General features: G+C 36.1%; 1 protein-coding gene across 5 annotated transcripts in view; it reads right to left on the minus strand.

The window, feature by feature from the left end:
* Window positions 1-929: 929 nt before the first annotated feature.
* LOC138321159 (toll-like receptor 4) overlaps window positions 930-27,853 on the minus strand; it is a 52,196-nt gene continuing 25,272 nt past the window's right edge. Inside the window, exons 2-3 of one of the 5 annotated variants that reach the window (XM_069264625.1) lie at window positions 9,739-9,821; window positions 930-4,997 (exon numbers count right to left, since the gene is read on the minus strand). In XM_069264625.1, the coding sequence (XP_069120726.1) occupies window positions 2,404-4,980 (2,577 nt within the window). In that variant the 5' untranslated portion in view covers window positions 4,981-4,997; window positions 9,739-9,821 and the 3' untranslated portion in view covers window positions 930-2,403. Of the gene's footprint in view, window positions 4,998-9,655; window positions 9,822-14,302; window positions 18,068-18,740; window positions 19,004-27,853 lie in introns of those variants that run through there. The other 4 variants (XM_069264623.1, XM_069264624.1, XM_069264626.1 and 1 more) reach the window with 4 other exon arrangements.

Genomic DNA, 27,853 nt, shown 5'->3' on the forward strand with positions numbered 1-27,853 from the left:
CGTGACGTTTTGATGATTAGTATAATGTGTACACTATCATTATCATCAGATAAACGACCAGGCAGCATAAGTGAACAAAGGTGTAAACAAGGTAAAATTTATCTTCGAATTGAAAGTCAAAGATCGATGCTCGATATCGACACTGCTGATTATACAACACTATGCTAAACCATAGTAATTGATCCGAAATGACTCGATCTCGTTACTATTTCCCTAATACCTAGTCATATATGAGAATCATCAGCAACAAACACCACCAACAACAAGGTTTGTCTTTCATATAATACATTGTACTCTGTATTTTATTTTCAAACAGTACTTTGTTGTGGCAAGAAACAATACTACTGATCAAAGATCGTTTGAAATGTTTTATCACAAACTACTGAAAATCTGGAAATATTAATTCTAAATTGGCCTTCAAATCTCAATTCAATTGTGAAATATAAAAGTCCTTTTTATTATTTCGCACATTTTATTTCTAGGTTGAAGGGCATTATTTTATGTATTATCATTTCCAAATTTTGTAGACGAGTGCACGCGATAACACTTGTATGTATCCAATAAAAACTACGTATACTGTTAATTACGTTAAAAGGTACTATATATGTTGTGTACCCATTTTGCAGCTGGTCCTTTCATAATAATTTACTGTCGATAAAATCATTCTAGTAATTTATGATTTGTAGATCCAATTGTGTAATTACTTTTGATACGTTATCAATGAATTATTTTATCATCTTGATATTAGTTATTAATCAGGTAATTATCTCAGAGACGATAAAATTTGTATATAGCTATCCATGACTGTGGACCACTGCATTATTTCTCACTTACTACTCAAATGACATTCCTATTGAGGCAACTTTCGTCCTTAACTGACACTATTCTTGACCAGGAAGAATTTGACAAAAAAACATACGAAAACCAACTTAAATTATATCAATTTATTTGAAAATTAAAACATTCAAAACTCCGATTAAAAAATAAGATATTAATATCTTAAGTACAAATTTAGGTTGCAAAGTAACGTATTAATTGACACAGGAACATTTGTATGTATACAATCAAAATATGTTTGGACATACTATAAAGACAATCAAAACACAGGTTATAATATGAAACAAAACTTCTTATTACAAAGCTTTACAAAACGATATTCCCTGTTAACGCATTCCATCAACATACTCTATAGAATATACACACTTCATTATATTGAATATTGACTAATGTGTAGATTGATACGTAACATTATGTTTCATGGGTAAGCTGACGCTGTTATAATAACCTTACAAGTAGGAATTGTGAAATTTCTAAGTTCTATGCCAGTCTTACCTCCTAACTTCTATTACACTAAACAGCATGATGCGATATCAGCGTCAAATTACATGAGGTGTCCTAAACCTTAAATCAGGACGATGACTTCACTATTCTAATGTGTAGATTGATACGTAACATTATGTTTCATGGGTAAGCTGACGCTGTAATAAATAACCTTGCAAGCTTACAAGTGTCCAAAACCGTTAATCAGCACTATAATGCGGACAGTATTCGTCAATGTTCTAAGTGGGCTAAACACGACTATTATGAACACACGAGACTACGGCGGTACTCATCATCAGTATACAAAACCTATAGAAGTAAGGCCATCCTTACATAATCAAGCTATCTATACATTATTGTACGAGCTACACCAATACAAAACCAAAATTAAGCAGCAAACTTCAGACGAAATCATTAACAAAATATATCTCATCACTCACAACGAAACAATTAGACTAAGGTAAAAATGCAGGTTCTATTGAACATTTGATTTTGCCGACAAACACTAAGAACATGCTTTAGCTTACAGGCGAACAGTAAAAACCGGACAATGGTCTAGGTTTTTGTCACTTTTACCACCTTACTTGCATACAAAACAAATAAACCATGATCAGCGTTAAAGTGTCATGCAATGTTTGGTTTGGTTTATGTATTTTTCTTTCTATTAACAGCCAGGGTCATGTAAGGACGGCCTCCCGTGTATGTGATGTGTTATATGCGAGATGCGTGTTTTTGGAGATGGTGGTATGTTCGTGTTGTATCGTCTTGTATAGTGGAACTCTTGTCATTTCTTACTGTGTGATGTCACTGTAAAATGCCACAGAAGACATCGAGCAACACACCCCACCGGTCACATTATACGGCAGACAGAACCCAGACACTACCTCAAAGGGGCGAACGCCATTCGAATCTCAAATTCAGTCGCCTTAACATCACCCAATAGAGGCAGCGGGTACAATTCTAGCGTCCTACCTGCAGGGCCAATCACGAGGCGTCCAAACCTTAACTAGATGCAAAATGATCCGAATCGTTCCTTATTACAGGTAAAGTAATACTATCAAGGGAACTAAAACTTTATCAGTTTCAATGGGGAGGTTTTACAATGTCATTCAAATACCTCCAGAAAACAACATTCCCCTGCTCGTCGTGCGGATATTCAATATAGAAGTTTCTGTTTATCAGGTCCATCATCGTCAGCGGGAGGTCTTCCGGTCTTACATTACCATAGAACACCAAGAACAGAACAGACGCCCCTTTCCTCGCATAAATGCTCTCCATACGAGCTATATTGAATTGATATTCGCACATGCTGCATTTCATATAGCTTTCGGATACTATTACAATAGTTTTTCTGCTCTTTCGAATGGCTGTTGCCAGATGTTCAAAAATAGATTCTCCTGCTTGAAAGTTCCGCTGGAGTGTACACAGGTTTAAGTCATAGGTATTTTCAAGATTTTGCAAAAGGTCTTGATAAACAAAGCATTCATCTTCTTCAGAATGTGATACAAAAGCATCATAGCGATATTCGTCATTGTTCGTAGTCAAAGTGACGTATTCCATATATTTTGATTTTGTCATATAATATACATACCTTATCCTCCATCGATAACGATATACGATACCAGAGAGGATCAAAGAGACGGCTAGGAATACAGCAACGCCCACTATCAAACCAGTATATTTGTGGCAAGATTTCATTAAGTCTGTCACAACATCTTCAAAATCTGAAAAATTCCTGATGTTTTCATCTGGGAATTGGCATTGATATCTTTGAAAGTCATCAAATTTATCCCTCTTGTCGCCAAGCCATTGCAGGAATTCCAGTGTTTCACAAGAACATTGTAGTTTATTTCCATATAAGTTAACTGTTAGATTATGACTCCTACCACCGTCTATTTGTTTCCGGGTTTGTTTGCTTAATAGGGATAGGCGATTTTTAGAAAGATTTAAGTATTGCAAATTATTCATGTGTTCAAATTTTAGGTCGAATGTGAGCATTTCATTATTACTAATATTTAATATTTGAAGTTCATTTTGATTCTTAAGCAAAAGGTTCGGAACTTCTTGAATTCTATTCCATGATAAGTCCAATACTTTCAGGTGTACGAGACGACGGAAAATGTTTCCATTTCCATCGGTCTTCAGAACATTTCCCAGTAGATTGTCGTGTAAAAGGAGTTCTTCTAAGTTTTCAGAATGGTCAAAGAAACTATCTGATATATATGTACAAAAGTTATTGGATCCGTCAATAATCTTTACCTTGTTAATGTTTAGCATTGTTCCTTTCCAAGAGTGTAATAGGTTTCCATGAAGGTCAACACGGGTTAAGTTGTTTGGCCCAAGAGGAACAGTTCCTATTTCATAATCTAAAACGCATTCAAAGAAAATCAACTCTCTAAGGTTAGTTGGAACAGGGAATGTACGTGCTTGTGTCAAACTGGTGTGTATCGCAGAAGACGTCTGCCAGATGTTATTACTGTGTTTATATGAAAAGAGTCGGTTTTGGTTGATTGATTTACTTCCTTGTAAATGGTTAAATTTAGGTGGGGGCGCCCTCCAGTCATCACAATCCATAGAACCAGTGTCGGGGTCATGCGATATGTATTGTCTGCTACCGTCAAAGTACTCTAAATTAACAGCGCTGGCAAATTCAAATACGTAAGAACCAAATGTAAGTCTATTCCTGTTTGCCGAAATGAATCGTAAACTTTTTGGTAATAACGAAATAACACCAAACTCCGGAAGGGACAATCTATTATTGTTTAAGTATAATCTCGTAAGGTATGTATGGTTCCTCAAGTTTACGACATCAGCTACATATATCGAAGTTCCTGGCCCATAGTCACAATGGATCCTACTTATATCTAGGGTATGGATGGGTAAAGCCTTCAAATCACTCGTCAAGTTTGACATCACGCCAAATGTTAGTCTGTCATTGTTAGATACATTTAAAAAGTATAACTGAGTGAGCTTGAGGAACGTTCCGTTTTCAATAAAGCGAATCTGACAATAAGACAAACTTAGATTACGCACAGATGTCACGTTCTCAAAGTAATTAGATCGTAAGATCGGTAATTCACAAGTGGCTGCTTCATTACCTAAATCTAGTACTTCTAGGTGTAGTAGATCCTTGAATTCGCTTGGAAATCCTGTTTGATCTACCCCGTCCAGTAGGCATGTCGTAAGCATCGCAATATCTCCTATACTCACTGGATATGACAAATTATCTGGATGTAATGTATTTAACACATTGTTACCTTGTAAATTGAGATATGATAAACTTTTCAATCCTTTGAATACGTTCCTTGGAAAAACATTTGGCATGTACTTAAATAAATTGTTACTGAGATCCAGGTAAACTAAAGAATCCATGCTCCTAAATGGATTGTCAACAAAAGTTTCCAGTTTATTTTCTGAAATATCCAGGTACAAAACAGATCTTGGAAACTGTCTGTCCTCTATTTTGAGATGTTTAATATTGTTTCTCTGTAATAAAATCTTGGTGACGTTTGAGTAGAATTTCGGAATACTGGACATATTAAGGTTGGAGCAATCGGCTACCAAGCCGGTACCATCTGACACGTTACATCGACATCTTACATCCGATACACAGTGTTGATGATCTGACATACCAGTATGTCCATTTGCTGTGACCATCATCACCACAGTTAAAGCAACTGTAAATCAAAAGAAAGGATTTTATTAATATAAATCTGGCATACGTATTAGATAATATTACACCAATGCATAGTAGTTCGCATAAAGATAGGCACAGGCATACCTGCTTTTCGCTGGTATAGTGAGACCGAGTGGACTGCGACAATATAGTTCAGTGTGATAGCATTTAAAGCAAACAAGTGATACCACTATTACAAAAAGACCAAGAACGACAAAACTTCATGCACTCCACACACGCACGCATACGGTAAGGAAGGGCCGCTTTAGAATCAAAACAGAACAAGTAATTGATTTACAGATGTATGTCTACTAGCGTTCTTATCAGCGACCAATCCGAGCCAAGTACCCATTCACGCCATCACATGCGTATTTGTATAGTCACACGCGAATTTCCATGAATAACGCCATCTTCTGATGGGAGATGCTACCATTCAGGTTTCCATAAAATATAACTTTAATATTTCTGTGTAATCATAAATATAAATGCAAATACGATGAGGAAAATTGGTACTTGGCGAGAATTGGTCACTGACCAGTACAGCTCAAATCTTCACAGAAGAATGGAATACAAAATGTAGTTTTAGATCATTCAAACATTATGCAAATACATTGTATAACATTTTGATGCGGTCGATACATAGTTATATCGACAAAAGAAAAAATATTAAATGAAGGCGTAGTCTGAGGTCGATGTTTTTCTGTGGTCGATATACATTGAAACCATGTTTTTACCGAAATCAAAATGCTGTAATTGTTTTATCATTTTTCTGGATTTTTTTACATTTTGAATTGAGTGTGAATCTTAATAAGCCTCAAACTGTAAATTCTGCTTCATGATGACAGTTATGATATTATGATTTTTAACATATTTAATTTAATAAAAACATCAATTTTGCACTAAACGCTTTTATTATATGCACCTGGTACATATGTGTTTGTAAATGCATACACGTTCATGTACACCTGTAGCTCCATGTTCAGGACACAGTCACAGCATAGATGGAAATTTAAAATAAACACCAAACGTATTCATTATTCAATGACTCAATGATTGTCATTCTATTTGTCCTACTCCCCTACCATGTTTATGGTGAAATTTAAAAGTTTAAAGGCACAACATAAGTGACTTTTCGGATTTTTTTTGTTCCCTCTGCATAGAATTTGACTAAAGCCATTTAAGAGATGTAACTGACACCAACTGTGAAGTTTCGAAAAAGAAATATTTTAAAAAAAAATGATAATAAAAAAGAAGTCTACGGGAATTCTCGATTTCTGGAAAAGATCACATGACCCGATCGATACTAGCTTCAGGCCTATGTACGAAACGCTTGTTCACTGTATGGTAACGGGATCCGGCCCTGGTTGTTTGGTATCTACTTCCGGAAAAATCGTACCTAAACAAATGAGAGGGGTACGTGCTAAATCGCTTTAAAAACTCGATAGTATTTCATTTGTTTATTGAAACCTATAAAAAATTAGAACAGTGAAAGCTTAACATTTTAATATGTCCAACAATTGTATGTGAAAATGAGAATAAAGCTTCCTTATTTGTATTCAAACATGTAACCTGGATGGTATTTCCGTGCAAAACTGAGAAAAATGCGTGAGAATATGAACATATCTCAAGATATCGGATGCATTTCTTTAAGATAAGATGTTGAATGAAGAATTAGGATAGAACAAAAACTATCTACCACTTCAAATTTATCGTAAATACGTCCTTTGTGCCATAATCGATGATGTTTAGTGAGCATGTTATGACTAGAGTGTACGTGTTTGGTACGCACAAAATTCCGGTTTGGTATATCCATTAGTGTACGGTTTGGTATAACAACCTAGTAAAATTTGAATCACAAACAGGGAGCCGCAAATAAAGCGTGGCATAATCCCCGCGCTTCACAGTTGGTATGAAAACCCAGATATCAAGCTCAAAGTAAGAGTTATTAATGCTTGTATTGTAAAACTGAAAAAATCACCAGCCGGTGACAAAAATAAACACTAATTTGGTGTTTTGACTAGTTTCCAAGACTACAAAAAATAATACCAAAAATTGAAGGTTGGCAATAGCAAAAGGCACAACTATGGCATTTGTCTGATATATACACAGAAAACGCGTTTCGCAGGGGATAATAAAATCCGATTTACTGAAGGAACGAACAAACGATCAAAGTAACGAACGAGCAAAAAAGGACGCACGAAAGAAATCTTTTTTTTTTTTCTTTTTTTTGACCAGACTACTTTCGTACGAAACACTTTATGATTTTATAATTATAAATTATCAGCAAATAAATATACATTTCCGGTAGATCGTTCACGAATATTACGGACAGTAGTGGGCCCAGCACGGATCCTTGAGGGATTGCTGATGATACGTCTTTCCAAGGATTTCATATACGTCTTTGTTCTTTTCAATAGGAATGCTGTTTAAATAGAGGTAGGGCAGTCGACCAACTGAAATGACACCATAGCCAGTAAATCATGAAGAATTGGATATAAGCTGTTTCATAAAAATGAATACTTGAATAAACATCGTTCGTTTCGCCATGTAGATAACATCACTGGAGAGATTATAATGTTAATAAATTGGTTTAAAAATGTAAGGACATCAATATTAATTTTATATGTTATAAAATGCGTATCTGTTAATAGAACACAAAGATAATGTGTCTCCTCCCCTGGGGGTGAAAAAAAAATAAATATAAATAACCAAAAACAAATATAATGTGTAAACATTACGCATGAGTATGGAAGCATAAAAATGTCTAAGACTTGATTTGTATTTAAAATGCTTAAAATAATTGATTGTCGCGTACTTGTTATAGGGTGTTGTGTTTTTTTTCCGGCTTTCCCCGATATATACTTTGATATGAAGAAGCTACATATTGTATATATGTTACAGCTACCAAACACAGGATCACAAACTTACATGTATATAAATTTAATTGTTTTCTATGGTGGTAATTATAAATCGGCTCTTGCTGTGTAATATGTTAATCTTACTGCGCGAAATGATAATACTGTCCTAAAGTTATCCTATGTTTTTATTAGTGATTCAAATCTGTAACCAGGTTGTTATACCCAACCGTATACTAATGAATACCAAACCGGAATTTTGTGCGTACCAAACACGTACACTCTAGTCATAACCTGCTCACTAAATATCATCGATTATGGCACACAGGATGTATTAATGATAAATTTGAAGTGATAGATAGTTTTGTTCTTTCCTAATTCTTCATTCAACATCTTATCTAACAGAAATGCATCCGATATCTTGAGATATGTTCATATTCTCACGCATTTTTCTCAGTTTTGCATGGAAATACTATCCAGGTTACATGTTTGAATACAAACTGAGAGACTTTATTTTCATTTTCACATACAATTGTTGGACATATTAAAATGTTAAGCTTTCACTGTTCTAATTTTTGATAGGTTTCAATAAACAAATGAAATACTATCGATTTTCTAAAGCGATTTAGCACCTACCCCTCTCTTTGTTTAGGTACGATATTTCCGGAAGTAGATACCAAACAACCGGGGCCGGATCCCGTTACCATACAGTGTTGTTGTGATTGTCGTGACCCGATCGACTTCTCACGGGTAAAACAGAATCAAACATGTTAGCGGCTAGTGTAGAAAATGTGTAGGCCTTTACACAGTTACGTACCTGGCACGAATTTCTTTCCAACAGTATATACATAAATCAATTAATTCTCTTTAAGGTAAGATATGCGTCACTGATATGGAGAGCCCGTTTATTAAAAAGAAAACACGTAATATAAAGATATGTTCGTTTTACTCTACCGTAATGTTCATACCCTTACTATAATACACACATATATATTATGTTGGTTAGAAATTTGTGCCAGGTCCCTTTGAACCTATATATGAAATGCTTCGGTTAATGTCGGTTTTACAATTGCGACTATTTCAAGATGGCAGATATGTTCACAAGACGATTTTTGACTGTTCGATATCGTACGTTTATCTGCATGGAATAATGTCAAAATGCACGTATGTCATCTTTGTTCTAGGTCATTGGTGCAATGTTTGATCATTATATATGTTTGTGATTACAAAACAAAAACAAAAATGAAAACATATGTATATTGGGCCAGTAAACTTTAGGCCTGGTCATCAGCTGGAAGTCATCATCATTTTTATAGGAATTGGTACCGTTGACGTCGTCTATAATATTGTTTGGTTACGTTTCAAACTTAGCGCGTTTGATTCAAAGATTCATAAACACGAAGCGTTTTGGTAACGTTGACGATAATGTTATTTAAAAATAACTGTGCAATACAGTTTTTTTCTATATGTAGTTTTTTATCGGTGATCACGTGGCGTATTTTTGACCAATGAGAAGTGACAAAAAGTTCAGAAACAATAATAAATAGCATTTTCTGGTTTATTGATTATTATATATTCTACATAGGAATTTTGATATAATTTATACACCGGCTGCACTTAACTGTTATTGTTATACGGTTCTGAAATGAATATAATCAAATAATATGCAATCAATAAACAAGGAAGTCAATAAGACTTTTCCTTTTTCTTTAATGGATACGGTTTTACCTAGAGTAGAATCTCGAGTCATTCAATATTCAACAATTACAATAATTAAGGACAAAAAAGAACAATGAAAACTTACCACATATGACTCTCACTGCGGCCATATTTAGGTCGGTAATCGTGTAGACTCGTGGACTAGTAGTGGATATAATTGACACTCACCGTTCTAGGACACACAGACTGGTTTCTCCGATATGTGCACTGGAATATAGCACCCACTTGGCTGTTATCTGGATAGGGAACACCTGAAATATAATCGATAAAAAATGAAAGAAGATATTTGGGTAACTATATACCTATCTGTCAAATTGAACAAATTGAAGCGTACGGATATCAAAGTCTTGGTGTTTGAACTATTACATAAACGCTCAAGTCTCACGCTAACGTTTTATTTCGATCTGCATTAAAGCTGACAATGCAAGTTAAAATCATTAAAATGATTTCGTTATATTTTTTTTCTTTTATTTCAACTGCATCTACAACCTGTATGCCTATTATGAAAATGACGGGAATCATTAAGAGTATAATTATGTTAAGACATAGATATACTGAACAATATGCAAAGTGATATCTTATGTATGATACACATCATACTCTGATTTCATTTATACAGAAAAAAAGTACAATTCTAAAGGTAGGCTAGTCATACGGTGATTTCGATTTGATGTTATGACTTGTGTGACGTTATAGATCTATTATTTAATAGCGGTTTTTAGAACACCAAGCTCCTTTTACCAAGACGGATATTTTAGAAAAAGAGGTTCCCCAACAAGTGATTGTTGTTTATTATGTTAATCAAACTCGAGTTAGTTACTTTTCAAGATTTAGAAAATTGAAAATTAACTAACGAGAGTTAAGATATAGCGATAAACAACAGTCACGCGTTGAGGAACATATTTATCCCATAACTTTAACTCTATATTTATACCGTGGTGACCATTTTCTCTTCTTCATTCAGGGAAACTTACCTCCATACAATGTGTAGTAATATCTTTCCGTCATAAATTATATAAATATAAAATAGAGAGCCAGTATTCTATTGTTTAATACTTTGAATAAGCAACAGTAAATACTATTGTTATCTAAAAGTACACCAGTACATGGCTACAAAGTTTGGATTAGAAGTTATATCACTTGGCCTAATGGAGAACAGAAAGTAGAAAATTATAAAGGTAACTGTATAATGTTACTTTCTTTTTAACAAGTTAAGTAACAATGGCATGCAGAAACATGACATCCCACCGTTTTGGTTCTTTGTTACGTCTGTTTTCTGGCAATCTGATTAAAATACAGATCATTATTATCACTACGTTGGAATAGAGGATCTGACAACATCCTATTAAGTGTCATGCCCAGGTGACCTTTGGAGATGGCCAATCAAATTGCTGCCTGCAAAATCTTGAAGGTGAATTTCAGGGGACGAAATTATTTTTTAAAAAAGGTGCCAGATTTAATTTCGTGTACGTAGTCATTTCGTCAAAAGAGCACAACAAAGCTAATTGTATATTATGTTGGGACGAAATTTCGTTGCCAATTGATGTAGCAATGTACAGAATATGTATTTGATCTGAAGTACACGTGGTACATCATTCTTATAAAGGTCATCCGAACATGACCCCTTATGTTGTTGTCACGTCCTCTTTTGAACGGACTGGTTATAAGGATCTGTATTTCAATCAGATTATTTTTCTGGTAGTGCATTTTCATCCTTTCTATTCATTAGCTTACTCATTTTTTTATTATTATTATTGTCATGATTCAGTAAAAATTTAGAGGAATATTAAAAAAAAGATATATGGAAAGGGTATATGATCAATGACGAACAAATAGCCGAAATAATGAAATACATATATATGGCTGCTTTGATTGGTTTAATTTCTGATGAACAGCCAGGGTCATTACTAAGATGAAGAAAAGTCTGAGTATCATCTAAAACACACCATTCACTGCCCGCATGTGATTCGAACTGGCCTTCATCATTTATTTAATGTGGCATTAATTATCATTCTTACCATAACATTTTTTTTATTTGTACTTAACATATTCATTTTAATATTAGACGTTCGCATACAAGTATATTGTGTTTTATCATATCTTATTGTGATATACGAAAAATGCTGATAATTTTGCTTATTTCAAATAAAAGTGTATCTTTAGATAAATATAAACATTTTAGACATGGCAATATCGATATCACACTCTTTATCGACTCTCTGGCCAATATTGAAAACCTACACTGATATGGGGTGACATGAACATTCTAATACACATAAATGCTGCCGACAGAGACATAAACAATGTGTGTGCACAGTGCAGTTTGTTTATCTTCTTGGGGAAAGATCACACTAACTAGAGACCAAGGTATAAGTTTTAACTGGCATAAAATCAATGTGGGTTTTTTTATATTTGACAGAAAAGTAACTGATAAAGTACTTGAAAAACTGACCTCTGTCCAAAGGGCAGGCCACCGCTGAGTTTCCCTCAAGCTGGTTTAAATACTGTATGATAGCTTAAGTTCCTTATTTACATACTTTTTATATTTCTGTTTTTTTCTTCACACATAATAGAAACAATTTCTATCATACTAGTCAAGGCCTAAAAATGATGCATTCATGGTTAGCTCAGACTTTGCTTCATAACGCCACAAAAATGCTTTAAAAAGGTACAAAGCTTGTATTAGTCTTGATCTCCTGCCAGTGAAAGAGGGAGGCGACTAAAGTGTTTGTCCCCGTCTGTCTGTTTATTTGTCTGTCTATCTGCATGTCTGTCTGTCTGAATTTGGTTTCCAGATGATAACTTAAGAACGAATTAATGGATTTCGATCAAACTTCATACAATGGTGGCTTATGACAAAATACAGATTGAAATTGGGGTCAAAAGGGCAAGTACAAAGGTTACTATTACTAAATATAGATTGTTTCACAAATTTTATTTTATGGACAACAACTTGAGAGAACATATCAACATAATTTGTTCCACGGCAGGTCACGTGTGTTGCTTGCAACACTTGCTGTAAGCTTGTTTCATTTTTTTATTAGTAGTATTTTTACAATCCAGGATGAATGCCATTGAGTAGCCTTCCATCTGATATAATAATGCTAAAGGGTTATACAGTTAAACTAGAATACATTGGTAATCGTCCTATAAAAGAGGGGATATCACTTTGGGCCGTTTTACGGCCACTCAGTGATAAGCAAAATATTTTGATTGAAGATATCATAGGGTCGGCTGCGTATTGTATGCTATTCAGAATGGTATACAAAGGGGTTAAATGTCAAAGGGTGAAAATTTAACTTTCAATGTTTAATTAAGTAAATATTAGAATAAAGAAATATGGTTTTTTTTTAAGTTTTTGCATGTGAATATTGGAAGTTCAGTTCAGAAAACTGATGAAAAATTTAAAAAGTAGGTCACAGTGACCTAGTTAAAGATGCTCCACCGCTGACAAATGGTATTTTTTCTCTATCAAAAACAGAAATTTTCCTTCGGTTACAAAAGTCACTTACTTTACACCACTACCACCATTGAAAAGTTTGAGCTTCTGTTTTTCAACTCAAGATAAATATATCAAAAATAATTAATTGCATCCCGAAAAAATTCCGTGTCACTATGTCCTATATAGAATAAAGTGCGCATGCACTGAGAGCACAATAAATTATTCTATATTTTTTTTGTGTAGACAAATAAATACACGATTTAACACTAATTATTGGAGCATCTTTAAGTATTTGTTCCATTTTAGCATTTAAAACGTAAATATTTTTGCTGATAACTAAGATTTTTTCAACGATTTTATAGCTTGAATTTATTGTTTAATACTGCATGTGGATCCTGAAATGACCTGCATAACTGATTAAATCCTAGGGTCACATTGGCTAGGTCACGTGCATAAATTAGGTCATGTTTGTTAAAAGATAATGTCATCTGTCCACTAAGCATACTCTGTTCTCCCATGTTAAAAAGCAGGCTTTTAAATTATTTCAGCTTATTTTATGAGATTATTTCACGCAACACCTTCACTTAAATTAGGATGTTATAATTGTATGATATTAAAAGGCGACTAAATTTGGAATCTTACCAGCTACTTAACACTTACTTATGGTTCGATGAATGTGGTACTAAAAGGTCCCGATTCATACAAGTCTTTTCTTATCAATACAAAGTACACAGCATGGAAAATATTATTGAACATTAATGTTTAAGAATAAAGGTACTTTTTAAAATTAGAATTTTTGTATGTGCAATATGTGTGTACTGAGTACAACGAATGCGAGCATGCACATGTATCTAGCTTTTGACAAGAATCGCGTGTGTTGGTGAGTGATTGCATGTATGTCAATGATGGCGGGTATGAGAACGGGGCATGTGTTAACAATGTGTGTGTTAATGATAATTTAGAAAGAAGTACATTGAACTGGCTGTATGTAAAGGCGTGTGAGTGTGATGGTGAGTGTGTGTATGTGTGTTTACTTTGCATGTATGTGTATTCTATATCTGTGCAATCTTAATATATGTAAAAAAAATCTTTTGAAAAATAAAACAATTATTGTTTCAGATGGGCATTTCAAAGTAATTTAGTTATAAGTCGGTAATTATCTCTGAAACAATAAAATTTACATATAAGATTCTGACTTGCTGACAAATTTCCCAAATGTCACTCCTATTTCTGCAAGATTCGTCCTTAGTTGATGATATATTACAATGTAACCAATTTAATCATAAATAAACTACGAATATGATATTTTTCTCCACAGAAATTTTATTATGTCATTTTATATCAAAAGATAAAAGAAGATAACAGACAAAAAATAGTCATAAGTACAACTTTAGGTTGCAAAGTAATTGATAAATGAACATTTGTATGTACAAAAAAATGGATGGAGATAATATACAGGCAATTAATACATAAGTTACAATATGCTACAATATAATACGCACTGTTTATGCATGCCATAAACACAATACTAATATAGAATATACACTTTTCATTTTGTTGTGTTTAATATTGATCAAAATGAGGATTGATATAACAAAACAGTTATAAACATTGATGTTAATACACAATGTATATTCCAACTTCATCGGGTTATGAAATAGATTTTGTTTGCAAACTTTTTTACACAGTTTGCGAACATTTTTTTATACTCCGATGAAGTTAACAAAATAGTGACATCAATGCTTAAATGATATAGATTGCAAAGCAATTAAACCAGCAAAATACAGTTCCATATAAAAGTACTTACATATCAATAACAGTTAGGAAATGCCCGAAAGTATGTGTTATGGGTCGATTCACGCTTTTACGAGAAAGTCTCAGCCTTGGACTTGTACAAAAGCATTCAATTGTGGCACAGTCCATCATGTAAAATGGGAATCTCCTCAAAGGTTGTACTTGATTGTTATAATAATTTCGCGGTAAATAAAAATATATTTCAAATACAGATCCTAACTACAAATGTATGTTTACATTCGCTTGTCACTTTTACTACATTATGTATATAAACTAACCACACCAACGTGAATGGGATACACGTTTTTCATTGTATACAATAACAAATTTGAATAAAAAACGAAATTAAAATGAAAATATCATCATTATCAAGATTGTCTGCAAAGCTCTGTAATCTCTATAGACCAAATCTTTCATAAAAAGATAGTTTAAGACATTAACATATAAATATGCAAATACTTGTACCCATACTACATGTACACGTAACGTTAAATGGTTTGACGGATTATCTTTTTGTTGATGTATTCCTAAAACCTTGTTATACAGAAACAGCCAATTTCCCTAAAGAAAACAACATAATCTATTCGTAAATGTATTTCTAAATGTCTAGTTACATGGAAATAGATTCGGCCAATTTTCCCCAGAAAACCACATTACCTTGCTCGTCGTCTGGGTACTCAATATAGGACTTACTGTCTATTAGGTCCATCAATGTCAGCGGGAGGTCTGTCGGTTCTACATTGTCATAGAACACTAACAGCAGAACAGAATTCCCTTCCCTCGCATAAATACTCTCCATTCGAGCCATGTTGAATTCGTACATGCACCAGTAGGATTTCAGATAGCTTTTAGATACGATTACAATTGTTTTTCTGCTCTGGTGAATGGCTTTTGTAATGTTTTCAGCTATATCATGTCCTGGTATAAAGTCCCGCTGGTGTAAACATAGAGTCAACCCATTTTGTCGTTCAAGGTTATTCAAGAGGTCACCCCTAACAAAGCGACCATCTTTTTCGCAGTACGATACAAAGGCATCATAAGGATATTCATCTCTATCCTCATAGTCGGTCACCAGACTGCTATATCCTCTGTATTTCGTTTTCGTCATATAATATAAATACCTTATCTTCCATCGATAACGATACACGATACCAGACAGGGTCAGAGAGATGGCTAGACATACACCAAACGTGGTGCCCACTATCAGACCGGTATATTTGTTACATGATGTCTTTAATCTTATCAAAACATTTTCAAAATCTGAGAAATTCCCGGTAGTCTCGTCTGGGAATCGGCATTCATAGCTATGAAAGTCATCGAACGTATTCCTCCTCTCGCCAAGCCATTTCAGGAAGTCCAGTGTTTCGCAAGAACATTGTAGTTTGTTTCCATATAAGTTCACTGTTAGATTATGACTCCTACAACTGTCTATCTGTTTTCGGGTTTGTTTGCTTAATAGCGATAGACGATTTTTAGAAAGGTTCAAGTATTGCAAATTATTCATGTGTTCAAAATTTAGGTCAAATGTGAGCATTTCATTATTACTAATATTCAATATTTGAAGATTATTTTGATTTTTCAGCAAAAGGTTTGGAACTTCTTGAATTCTATTCCATGATAAATCTAATAATTTCAGGTGTACGAGACGGCGGAAAATGTTACCGTTTTCATCGGTCTTCAGAACATTTCCCAGTAGATTGTCGTGTAAAAGGAGCTCTTCTAGGTTTTCGCAATGGTCAAAGAAATTATCTGATATATAAGTACAGTAGTTATTAGACCCGTCAATAAACTTAACCTTGTCAATATTTAGCACTGTACCACTCCATGAATGCAATAAGTTTCCATGAATGTCGACACGTGTTAAGTTGTTTGGCCCAAGAGGAACAACTCTTATTTCATAATCTAACACACTTCCAAAGAAAAGCACCTCTCTAAGGTTACCGGGAACAGGAAAAGTCGGTGGTGAAGATACGATGGAATTTGTTGATGTCAGGGAGTCATTTGGTCTAGATACTTGCGACACATTTGTTGCGACAAGTTTGGTTGAGGACATCTGCTGGATGCTAGATGAGAAATCCTGCAAGTTTGTAAGGATGGATGATATTGCTTGAAAGTCATTGGAGTAAGTTGGTGGAGCTCTCCAGTCTCTGCAATCCCTAGAACCAGTATCTGGATCATGTGATGTGTATTGTCTACTACCGTCAAAGTATTCCAAATTGATAAAGCCGGCTAACTCAAATACGTAAGAACCAAAAGTAAGTCTGTTACCGTTTACCGAAATGAATCGTAAACTTTTTGGTAATAACGAAATAACACCAAACTCCGGAAGGGACAATCTATTATTGTTTAAGTATAATCTCCTAAGGTGTGTATGGTTTCTCAAGTTTACGACATCATCTACATATATCGAAGTTCCTGGCCCATAGTCACAGTGGATCCTACTTATATCCAGGGTATGGATTGGTAAAGCCTTCAAATCACTCGTCAAGTTTGACATCACGCCGAATGTTAGTCTGTCATTGTTAGATACATTTAAAAAGTATAACTGAGTGAGCTTGAGGAACGTTCCGTTTTCAATAAAGCGAATCTGACAATAAGACAAACTTAGATTACGCACAGATGTCACGTTCTCAAAGTAATTAGATCGTAAGATCGGTAATTCACAAGTGGCTGCTTCATTACCTAAATCTAGTACTTCTAGGTGTAGTAGATCCTTGAATTCGCTTGGAAATCCTGTTTGATCTACCCCGTCCAGTAGGCATGTCGTAAGCATCGCAATATCTCCTATACTCACTGGATATGACAAATTATCTGGATGTAATGTATTTAACACATTGTTACCTTGTAAATTGAGATATGATAAACTTTTCAATCCTTTGAATACGTTCCTTGGAAAAACATTTGGCATGTACTTTAATAAATTGTTACCGAGATCCAGGTAAACTAAAGAATCCATGCTCCTAAATGGATCGTCAGCAAAAGTTTCCAGTTTATTTTCTGAAATATCCAGGTACAAAACAGATCTTGGAAACTGTCTGTCCTCTATTTTGAGATGTTTAATATTGTTTCTCTGTAACAAAATCTTGGTGACGTTTGAGTAGAATTTCGGAATACTGGAAATGTTCAGATTTGAGCAATCTGCTACCAGTCCGGTATCCTCAGACCCGTTACATCGACATCTTACATCAGATACACAATGTTGATGATTTTGCATACCAGAATATCCATTCACTGCCTCCATCATCACCACTGCCAAAACAACTGTAAATCAAAATAAAGCATTGCATTTAATTCATATGAGGACTAAGACAAATATATACATTTTTTAAGATGAATGAAAATATCACTGCAATCTCGTCTCTTAGTTTTTATTTCATAGATGATCATGATAGTATATTGTGACCGAAAGCGGTATTACAAATTGGTTTGGTTGAAAATATTAATGTCTTATTAACAGTCATTGCCATTTAGCGACGCCCCTCCTCCCCCCACCATGTGTGAAATATGTTGCGACGTCTGACTGCATGTTTTGGGACGATTTAGTATATCAGTAGTGTGTCTCCTGGTAATAGTAAGATTTTTGCCCAATTATAGCGCTATCTCACTGAAGCATGCCATTGAAGATACCGAACACACGCACTTTACCCGGTAATACCACTATCACAAAATAACCAACACACATAAACACAGTCTCCAAAAGTTCTTCTCGAATACACATGCACTGCGAATCTGAGATACAGATAATCTTATTATAATGAAACATTTAGACAAAATTTTATTTTCACATCTTAAATATTTACTTGGGTTAGGATTCCAGATTGTAATTTTGATATGAAATTTCGATTATGGTATTTCTCACATGTATATTCTTTATCATTTATAAACCATTTACTAATCAATAATAGCTGTGGAAAAAAGGCAAAAATAGACTTACCAACGACAAATTTCATTGTGGCCATATTACGGCCTCGATTGGCGTCGTGTTGTTTTCGTTGCGGCGTTTTATATGGCAGCATGTGCAAATACCGGACTATAACCAATGCGTGTGTTCGTCCTATATCAATTGAGGAAGTGTTTTGGTTTCCAATACTCGCTTTGATATCTATTTAGTCCCCTGGGATTATCTACATGACACATTGAGAGGAACTCAAAAGACCTGCTACCGGGCAGTTATCGGTACTGGGAAAATCTGAAAACCTGTAGATAACAAACATAAAAAAGACCATGTCAAAGTGAGTTCTGAGAGGCTTTATGACCATCTATAAAATCGACCCTTATCACCATGTATAGGCACGCCAGGGTGTCAATATAAGGTGGACTGTTTCATCGGTGACTTAGATTTGACGGACGAAATTAATCTTATTGACCTATATTTTTCATTTACCATAACTGGAATACTACGTATCATTGACCTATATTTTTCATTTATCATAACTGGAATGCTACGTTTTATAACTATCAAACAAATATATAAAGTTTACACAAGGACCTAGTTGTTCAAAAATGATTAGGCTAATCATAGTTTAGCGACAATTTTCAAATCAAGATAAAATAATTTCTGGTAATACGAAATTTACAAAATTTTATAAGAATCTTAAAAGAACTCCATTCTGTACTTACTTGCTGAGTTGAGTGAAGATATGATCACATGTTGAATAGTACATGAGAAATGAAAATTTCACTAATCACGTGATTAAGCCAATCATGCTTTGAACAACCGACACACCTATAGTATCGATAAGCGATCATAAATATGTCGACAGAACAAGACGTCCATGTATACGTAGTGGTAACATAATCAGAAGAATTAATCGCCTACTCTCTTATTGCTGGACGCTAAGCCGCAGCAGAAACTGCCACTTTTTATTTCTTGTGTCTCGACCAGAACCTACATCATTTCCTTGGCTGGGTAAACTTTGTATTTTTGTTTGTTTGTGTGATTGATTAACGACATAGTCAGGGACATATACATGTAAGGGCGGTTTTCCCTGTATGCGATGTACTGTTTGTGAGTGTGTTTGTGGATGTTGGTGTGTAATTCGTGGGTACTTCAGTATGTTCGTATTCCGTCTACTTGCAATATTAACACTATTGTCCACTATTGTCCTAAAGCGTTATGCTTCCAAAAACAAAGGGCAAGCTCACAACATCTGGTCTCGTTACACCGACAAACTTTGTATTAATACCAAATTCATGAATGATGCTGAAAATCAGTCATTAAGATATATACCTGTCTGTCAAAATTATTTTAAACCAATTAGCTTTAACTTAAGTTACAATACAAATATGGTAATAACACATAACTCGTAACTTATTTTTACTTCTCTGTAGCAGTGGTTTCTCATCAATATCGACATTGCTTGTCTCAAATCAATGTAAAGGGTGTTACGGAATATGATAAACCTGGTATCATGTTCTTGGAGTTGTCTAAAACTATTGGCGGAATAGCAATACTTTCTGTAGATAATTCTTTACTTGAATTTTCTATCATCTTTGAAATGTTTTAAAAGTTGAACCAGGAACTTTGATATTTCCGGAATTCTGGAAGTCATGAACTGATACGTCTCCTTGAGATAAAGTATTCATGGTAAAGAAGGATAACTATACATCCTGTTTGAGATTATAAATAACTAAGGTCATTTAGCGGCGGCCTAACATTTCGCAACGTGTTGCGCTTGCAGATATCGATTCTCTAACTAAAATAGGAAATTTCCTGCTGATAAAGGGCGACGTATTCTCGAAATAAAATAGAGAGCAGATTAGAAACTAAATAAGTATTAGAAAACTGACGTCCATCAGGGAGGCCCACCACTATTTTTTTAAAATATACCTTTAGCTCCATAACTCCTTATTTCATTTTCTGAAATTAATTTTTTTTAAGAACAGGGTTCATGCCTATTATCGTTATTTTTGTAAGTTTATTTGAAATATTTTTTTTCGAAAAGTGATATTACGGTTGTATTTTTTCACAGAATTGTCTTTACATAAACATGCATTGGATAGAAAACATTTCAAGAAATTTCGTTGTCAAATGTCGGTTATTTAGGGCAAAAGCATTATGTTGAAAATCACCACAAAACCGCGAGATCAATGCCAAACATCGTGATTTTTGGGGGCGTATTACTCATGAACTTAAAGCGGTTCAAATGAAATCAGAGAAAGTGTTATCAAACCTTTATTGTAGAGCTAATTTCATGCGCTTATATCATTGAAATGTATTCGATATTTTGATAAAACGTTGAATTTTTCCTTCTTACTTTCTTGTTATTTTTTGTCCGATGACAACAAGTAGTTCGCCTTGGTTGATTCAGAGGCCTATTCAAGCGTTCTAGTGACTCCCAAAATGCTACAACATCAATTCTAAAATCGAAGCCGGACAAGGAAATGGCTACATCCGGGAAACAAGGTGCAGCAACGTGTATGTCGGTATCACTAAATCTTAATTTACTTTTTGAACATTACATGAAATAATAGTAATATATTCACCTTATTTCCCCTCTTCTGTCATAAATATCCACAATCATCATACTGATTATATAATACTGTTCTCTGTATTGCTTTGTCAACCACATTATTGGGGCTTTTCGCCTATGGGTGAAAAGACCAATTGTTTTTGTTATGGTTTTTAGTAATCTGCACAGAATTTTGTATACAAGGATCCCCGAAATGGCATCTGACATGCCAATAAATGTGTCATTATATTGTAGGGCATGAGTTGAATGTGTGACAGCAGCATTTTTATGTTGGTCAAAAATCTAATATGGCCACTATCACCTAACTTCCGGTGTTTAACTTATGTCAAAAACGCCTTGACAAAGTTCTTCCTGTTTTAGATATGTTATGTAAAATTAAAAATGGAGCAAATAACTGATGTAACACTTTTCTGTAAAACGTCCATTTCCGATTTCAAATAAGGGTCAAAGTTCAAAAATGCAATAAACCAACTCTTCTCAAGTTCTAGAAGGCCTAGAGACCTAATATTAATCATGTAGCATGCTGACATAAATGTCTTCCAAGCTTGTTAATATGAATGATCTTGACCTTCACTCAAGGTCACATAGGCCAAAAAACCTAAATTCTACAAATGACATCTTGTAAAGTTCTAGAAGGCCTAATATTAGGACTGTAGCATGCTGACATAAATGATTAACAAGTTTGTTAAAATGAATGACCTTGACTTTCATTTCAGGTTACCTGGGCCAAAAACCCTGAAATCTACAAATTACTTTTTTGAAGTTCTAGAAGGCATAGAAACCTAATTAAGCCTGTAGCATGCTGACATAAGTGTTTACCATATTTGTTAATGTGATTCAATTATATTCAATGTGACAGTAGCCAAAACATTCTGAAAGACCTGGAGACCTGAAAATGAACCTGTAGCATATTGAGATAAAGGGATACCAAGTAAATATGAATGACCTTGACGTCTGACCAATTACCACTGACCTATGTTCTGTCGTATCGTTGTTTTATTTCCAAACAACTTTTGTTGATAATAAGCAAACTAATGATCATCACCAAAGCTGCAAACATTACCTCCGACATTTGAAGCATTAACCCCTTTCAATCAATCACTTACTTAGTTAATAACGACTTAAGCTTCACAAGGTCAAGGTCAGCTCAGAATGTTTATTAATTTATTTATTGATATACAAACGTAGGTACAAAACTTATTTTGTAAAATTCAAGATGACTGCTGAACAGCCGTTTTGAATCCACAGAGTCTTAATACTAACTTATCAAATCTAAACAATACTCTTATTTCTGAAATCCGTACAAAAGAAAAAAAAAACGAACCAACGATTAAACAAGGACATAGTCATTCAGATCCCCCGCCAATGGAGATATCAAAACTGAAGTAAGTTTGATTGTGGAGACGTATGTGTACTAGTTGGGCGACACCTGAAGGAGTGTCGCGGATGAAATGAAGAGAAGAGGAAGGGAAGATAACTCTTGTTGTTACCCTTAAACGGGACCAATTCCATTAGGTTATGAACAAGAGGCCGATGGGCCTTAACGGTCATCTGACTATAGGCACAATACAACACCTCAAAGAATAATGTAGTGGCACACAATTAAGGCAATCCAAAAAAACTCATTGATTAGAAGAAGTCCAGGTCCTGATATATTTAATGAATTAGACCATGAATGAAGGTCCCTTGATCCCCACCATGCTGCAAATCCAATATCCAGTCTCAAGGTAGTCATTCATGTTACAGGCTCAATATCAGGTCTCTATAGGCCTTTAAGTTATTCACACGAAGTCGTTAAAAGATTTTAGCCTATTTGACCTGAATGAAGGTCAAGATAATTTCATCCAAGCATGCTGCAGACCCAATATGAGTACCCTGGGCCTTTTGGTTCTTGAGAAGAAGTCGTTTAGAAATTTTAGCCTTTTTGACCCCTGTGACCTTGAGTGAAGGTCAAGGTCCTTCATTTGAACAAACTTGGTAGCCAATTTATTCTAGCATGCCACAGACCCAATATCAGATCTCTAGGCCTCTTAGTTATTCACAAGAGGTCATTTAGAGATTTTACCCTATTTGACCCCTGTGACCTTGAATGAAGGTCATTGTCCTTCATTTGAACAAAGTTGGCAGCCATTCATCTCTGCATGTCACAGGCCCAATATTAGGTCTCTAGGCTACTTACTTATTCACAGGAAGTCATTTAAAGATTTTAGCCTATTTGACCCCTGTGACTTTGAATGAAAGTCAAGGTCATCTGTTTGAACAAATTTGGTAGCCATTCATTCTACATGTAGCATGCCACAGACCAAATATCAGGTCTCTAGGCCTCTTAGTTATTCACAAGAAGTTGTTTAAAATCTTTTAGCCTATTTGACCCCTGTGACCTTGAATGAAGGTCAAGGTCATTTATTTGAACAAACTTGGCAGCCCTTCATACCAGCATGCCGCAAACCCATATGAGTACCCTGGGCCATTTGGTTCCTGATAAGAATTCGTTTTAAGATTTTAGCCTTTTTGACCGCACTGTGACCTTGAATGAAGGTCAATGTCATTCATTTGAACAAACTTGGTAGCCCTTCATCCCAGCATGCTACAGGCCTAATATCAGTACCCTGGGCCTTTCGTTTGAATGAAAAAGTTTCGCACTGCAGACTGCGGACGGCGCAAGATGACGGACGATGCATGATGACAATAGATCTTCTTGACCCTTCGGGTCAGATGACCTAAAAATATACCAGAGCTTGAAGTCATTTAAGGATTTTAGTCTATTTGACCCCTGTGACCTTGAATAAAGGTCAAGGTTATTTATTTAAACAACCTTGGTAGTTCATTGTATAATATATACTGCCAGTTAACCTGAAAGATACAATATAATTGATTGTCTATAAAAACACCAATAAAGGAATGTAATTAAACAAGAGGCCCAGAGGGCCTGTATCGCTCACCTGGTTTTTTGTTTTTGTTTTTTGTAATTATCACAAAGACTCTTACAATTAGAAAAATTAGTAAAATTGACTCCAAAATTTGTTTAATTTTGAAACACAACCATATAATGATGCTATAGATACCATAAAAATATGCTATCCAATACAAAGGTTCAGAGAGGAAGTAATTTTATATGAAAATAGTAGCCTAATTGACCTTTTTGGCCCCACGTCTAAGGCCCCAGGGAGTCAGTCTCATCATTTGTACAATTTTGAATCCCCACCCTATAAGGATGCTACCATTGCATTATGAGTGCTCTCCCATGCTTAGTTGCAGAGAAGAAGTCGTTTAAATGGAAATAGCCAAATTGACCCCTTTTGACCTCACCCTCAGGCCCCTAGTGGGTCAGCCCCATCATTTGTACAATTTTGAATCCCCACCCTATAACGATGCTACCATTGCATTACGAGTGATATCCCATGCTTAGTTTCAGAGAAGAAGTCGTTTATATGGAAAAGCCAAATTGACCCCTTTTGACCCACCGCCCCTCAGGCCCCCGGGGGGTCAGCCACATCATGTGTACAATTTTGAATCCCCACCCTATAAAGGTGCTACAATTGCATTATGGATGCTATTCCATGCTTAGTTTCAGAGAAGAAGTCGTTTATATGGAAATAGCCAAATTGATCCCTTCTGACCCCGCCCCTCAGGCCCCCAGGGGTAAGCCCCATCATTTGGACAATTTTGAATCCCCACCCTATAAGGATGCTACCATTGCATTTTGGGTTCTCTCCCATGCTTAGTTTCAGAGAAGAAGTCGTTTAAATGGAAATAGCCAAATTGACCCTTTTTGGCCCCGCCCCTCAGGCCCCCTAGAGGGGTCAGCCCCATCATTTGTACAATTTTCAGTTAGTAGCCCATAAGGATGCTACCAGTCAAATTTTGTTGAAATCCGACCAGCGGTCATGGAGAAGAAGTCGATTGTTGACGGACGGATGGACGGACGACAGACGCCACGGTATGGCATAAGCTCACCTTGGTCCTTCGAGCTAAAAAATGAAACAAGAGGCCCAGAGGGCCTGTATCGCTCACCTGGTTTTTTGTTAGTAATTATCACAAGACTCAGACAATTAGAAAAATAAGCAAAATTGACTCCCAAAGTTTAATTTTGAATCACAACCATACAATGATGCTATTGATACCATACAAATATGCTATCCAATACATAGGTTCAGAGACAAAGTAATTTATATGAAAATAGTAGCCTAATTGACCTTTTGACCTCGCATCTATTGCCGTCTAAGGCCCCGGGGGTCAGCCCTATCATTTGTACAATTTCAAATCCCAAACCTATAAGGATGCTACCATTGCATTATAAGTGCTCTTCCATTCTTAGTTGCAGAGAAGAAGTCGTTTATATGGAAATAGCTAAATTGACCCCTTTTGACCCCACCCTTCAGGCCCCCGGGGGGTCAGCCCCATCATTTGCAAAATTTTGAATCCAAACCCTATAAGGATGTAACCATTGCATTATGAGCGTAATCCCATGTTAAGTTGCAGAGAAAAAGTAATTTATATGGAAATTGACCACTTTTGACCCCACCCCTCAGGCCCCCGGGGGGTCAGCCCTATCATTTGCACAATTTTGAATTCCCACACTATAAGGATACTACCATTGTATTATGGGTGCTATACCGTGCTTAGTTTCAGAGAAGAAGTCGTTTATATGGAAATAGCCAAATTGGCCACTTTCGACCCCGCCCCTCAGGCCCCCTGGGGGTCAGCCCCATCATTTGCACAATTTTGAATCCCCACCCTATAAAGATGCTACCATTGCATTATGGGTGCTATACCATGCTTAGTTTCAGAGAAGAAGTCGTTTATATGGAAATAGCCAAATTGGCCCCTTTTGACCCCGCCCCTCAGGCCCCCTGGGGGTCAGCCCCATCATTTGTACAATTTTGAATCCCCATCCTATAAGGATGCTACCATTGCATTATGGGTGCTATCCCATGCTTGGTTTCAGAGATGAAGTCGTTTATATGGAAATAGCCAAATTGAACCCTTTTGACCCCGCCCCTCAGGCCCCCCGGGGGTCAGCCCCATCATTTGTACAATTTTGAATCCCCATCCTATAAGGATGCTACCATTGCATTATTGGTGCTATCCCATGCTTGGTTTCAGAGAAGAAGTCGTTTATATGGAAATAGCCAAATTGAACCCTTTTGACCCCGCCCCTCAGGCCCCCCGGGGGTCAGCCACATCATTTGTACAATTTTGAATCCCCAAGCTATAAAGATACTACCATTGCATTATGAGTGCTATCTCATGCTTAGTTTCAGAGAAGAAGTCGTTTATATGGAAATAGCCAAATTGACCCCATTTGACCCCGCCCCTCAGGCCCCCGGGGGTCAGCCCCATCATTTGTACAATTTTGAATCCCCACCCTATAAGGATGCTACCATTGCATTATGGGTGCTATCTCATGCTTAGTTTCAGAGAAGAAGTCGTTTATATGGAAATAGCCAAATTGACCCATTTGACCCCGCCCCTCAGGCCCCCGGGGGGTCAGCCCCATCATTTGTACAATTTTGAATCCCCACCCTATAAGGATGCTACCATTGCATTATGGGTGCTATCCCATGCTTGGTTTCAGAGAAGAAGTCGTTTATATGGAAATAGCCAATTGGACCCCATTTGACCCCGCCCCTCAGGCCCCCGGGGGGTCAGCCCCATCATTTGTACAATTTTGAATCCCCACCCTATAAGGATGCTACCATTGCATTATGGGTGCTATCCCATGCTTGGTTTCAGAGAAGAAGTCGTTTATATGGAAATAGCTAAATTGACCCCTTTTGACCCCACCCTTCAGGCCCCCGGGGGGTCAGCCCCATCATTTGCAAAATTTTGAATCCAAACCCTATAAGGATGTAACCATTGCATTATGAGCGTAATCCCATGTTAAGTTGCAGAGAAAAAGTCATTTATATGGAAATTGACCACTTTTGACCCCGCCCCTCAGGCCCCCGGGGGGTCAGCCCTATCATTTGCACAATTTTGAATTCCCACACTATAAGGATACTACCATTGTATTATGGGTGCTATACCGTGCTTAGTTTCAGAGAAGAAGTCGTTTATATGGAAATAGCCAAATTGGCCACTTTCGACCCCGCCCCTCAGGCCCCCTGGGGGTCAGCCCCATCATTTGCACAATTTTGAATCCCCACCCTATAAAGATGCTACCATTGCATTATGGGTGCTATACCATGCTTAGTTTCAGAGAAGAAGTCGTTTATATGGAAATAGCCAAATTGGCCCCTTTTGACCCCGCCCCTCAGGCCCCCTGGGGGTCAGCCCCATCATTTGTACAATTTTGAATCCCCACCCTATAAGGATGCTACCATTGCATTATGGGTGCTATCCCATGCTTGGTTTCAGAGAAGAAGTCGTTTATATGGAAATAGCCAAATTGACCCCTTTTGACCCCGCCCCTCAGGCCCCCCGGGGGTCAGCCCCATCATTTGTACAATTTTGAATCCCCATCCTATAAGGATGCTACCATTGCATTATTGGTGCTATCCCATGCTTGGTTTCAGAGAAGAAGTCGTTTATATGGAAATAGCCAAATTGAACCCTTTTGACCCCGCCCCTC

Source organism: Argopecten irradians, chromosome 4 (genome assembly GCF_041381155.1).
Source record: "Argopecten irradians isolate NY chromosome 4, Ai_NY, whole genome shotgun sequence".
NCBI classification, from domain to species: domain Eukaryota; kingdom Metazoa; phylum Mollusca; class Bivalvia; order Pectinida; family Pectinidae; genus Argopecten; species Argopecten irradians.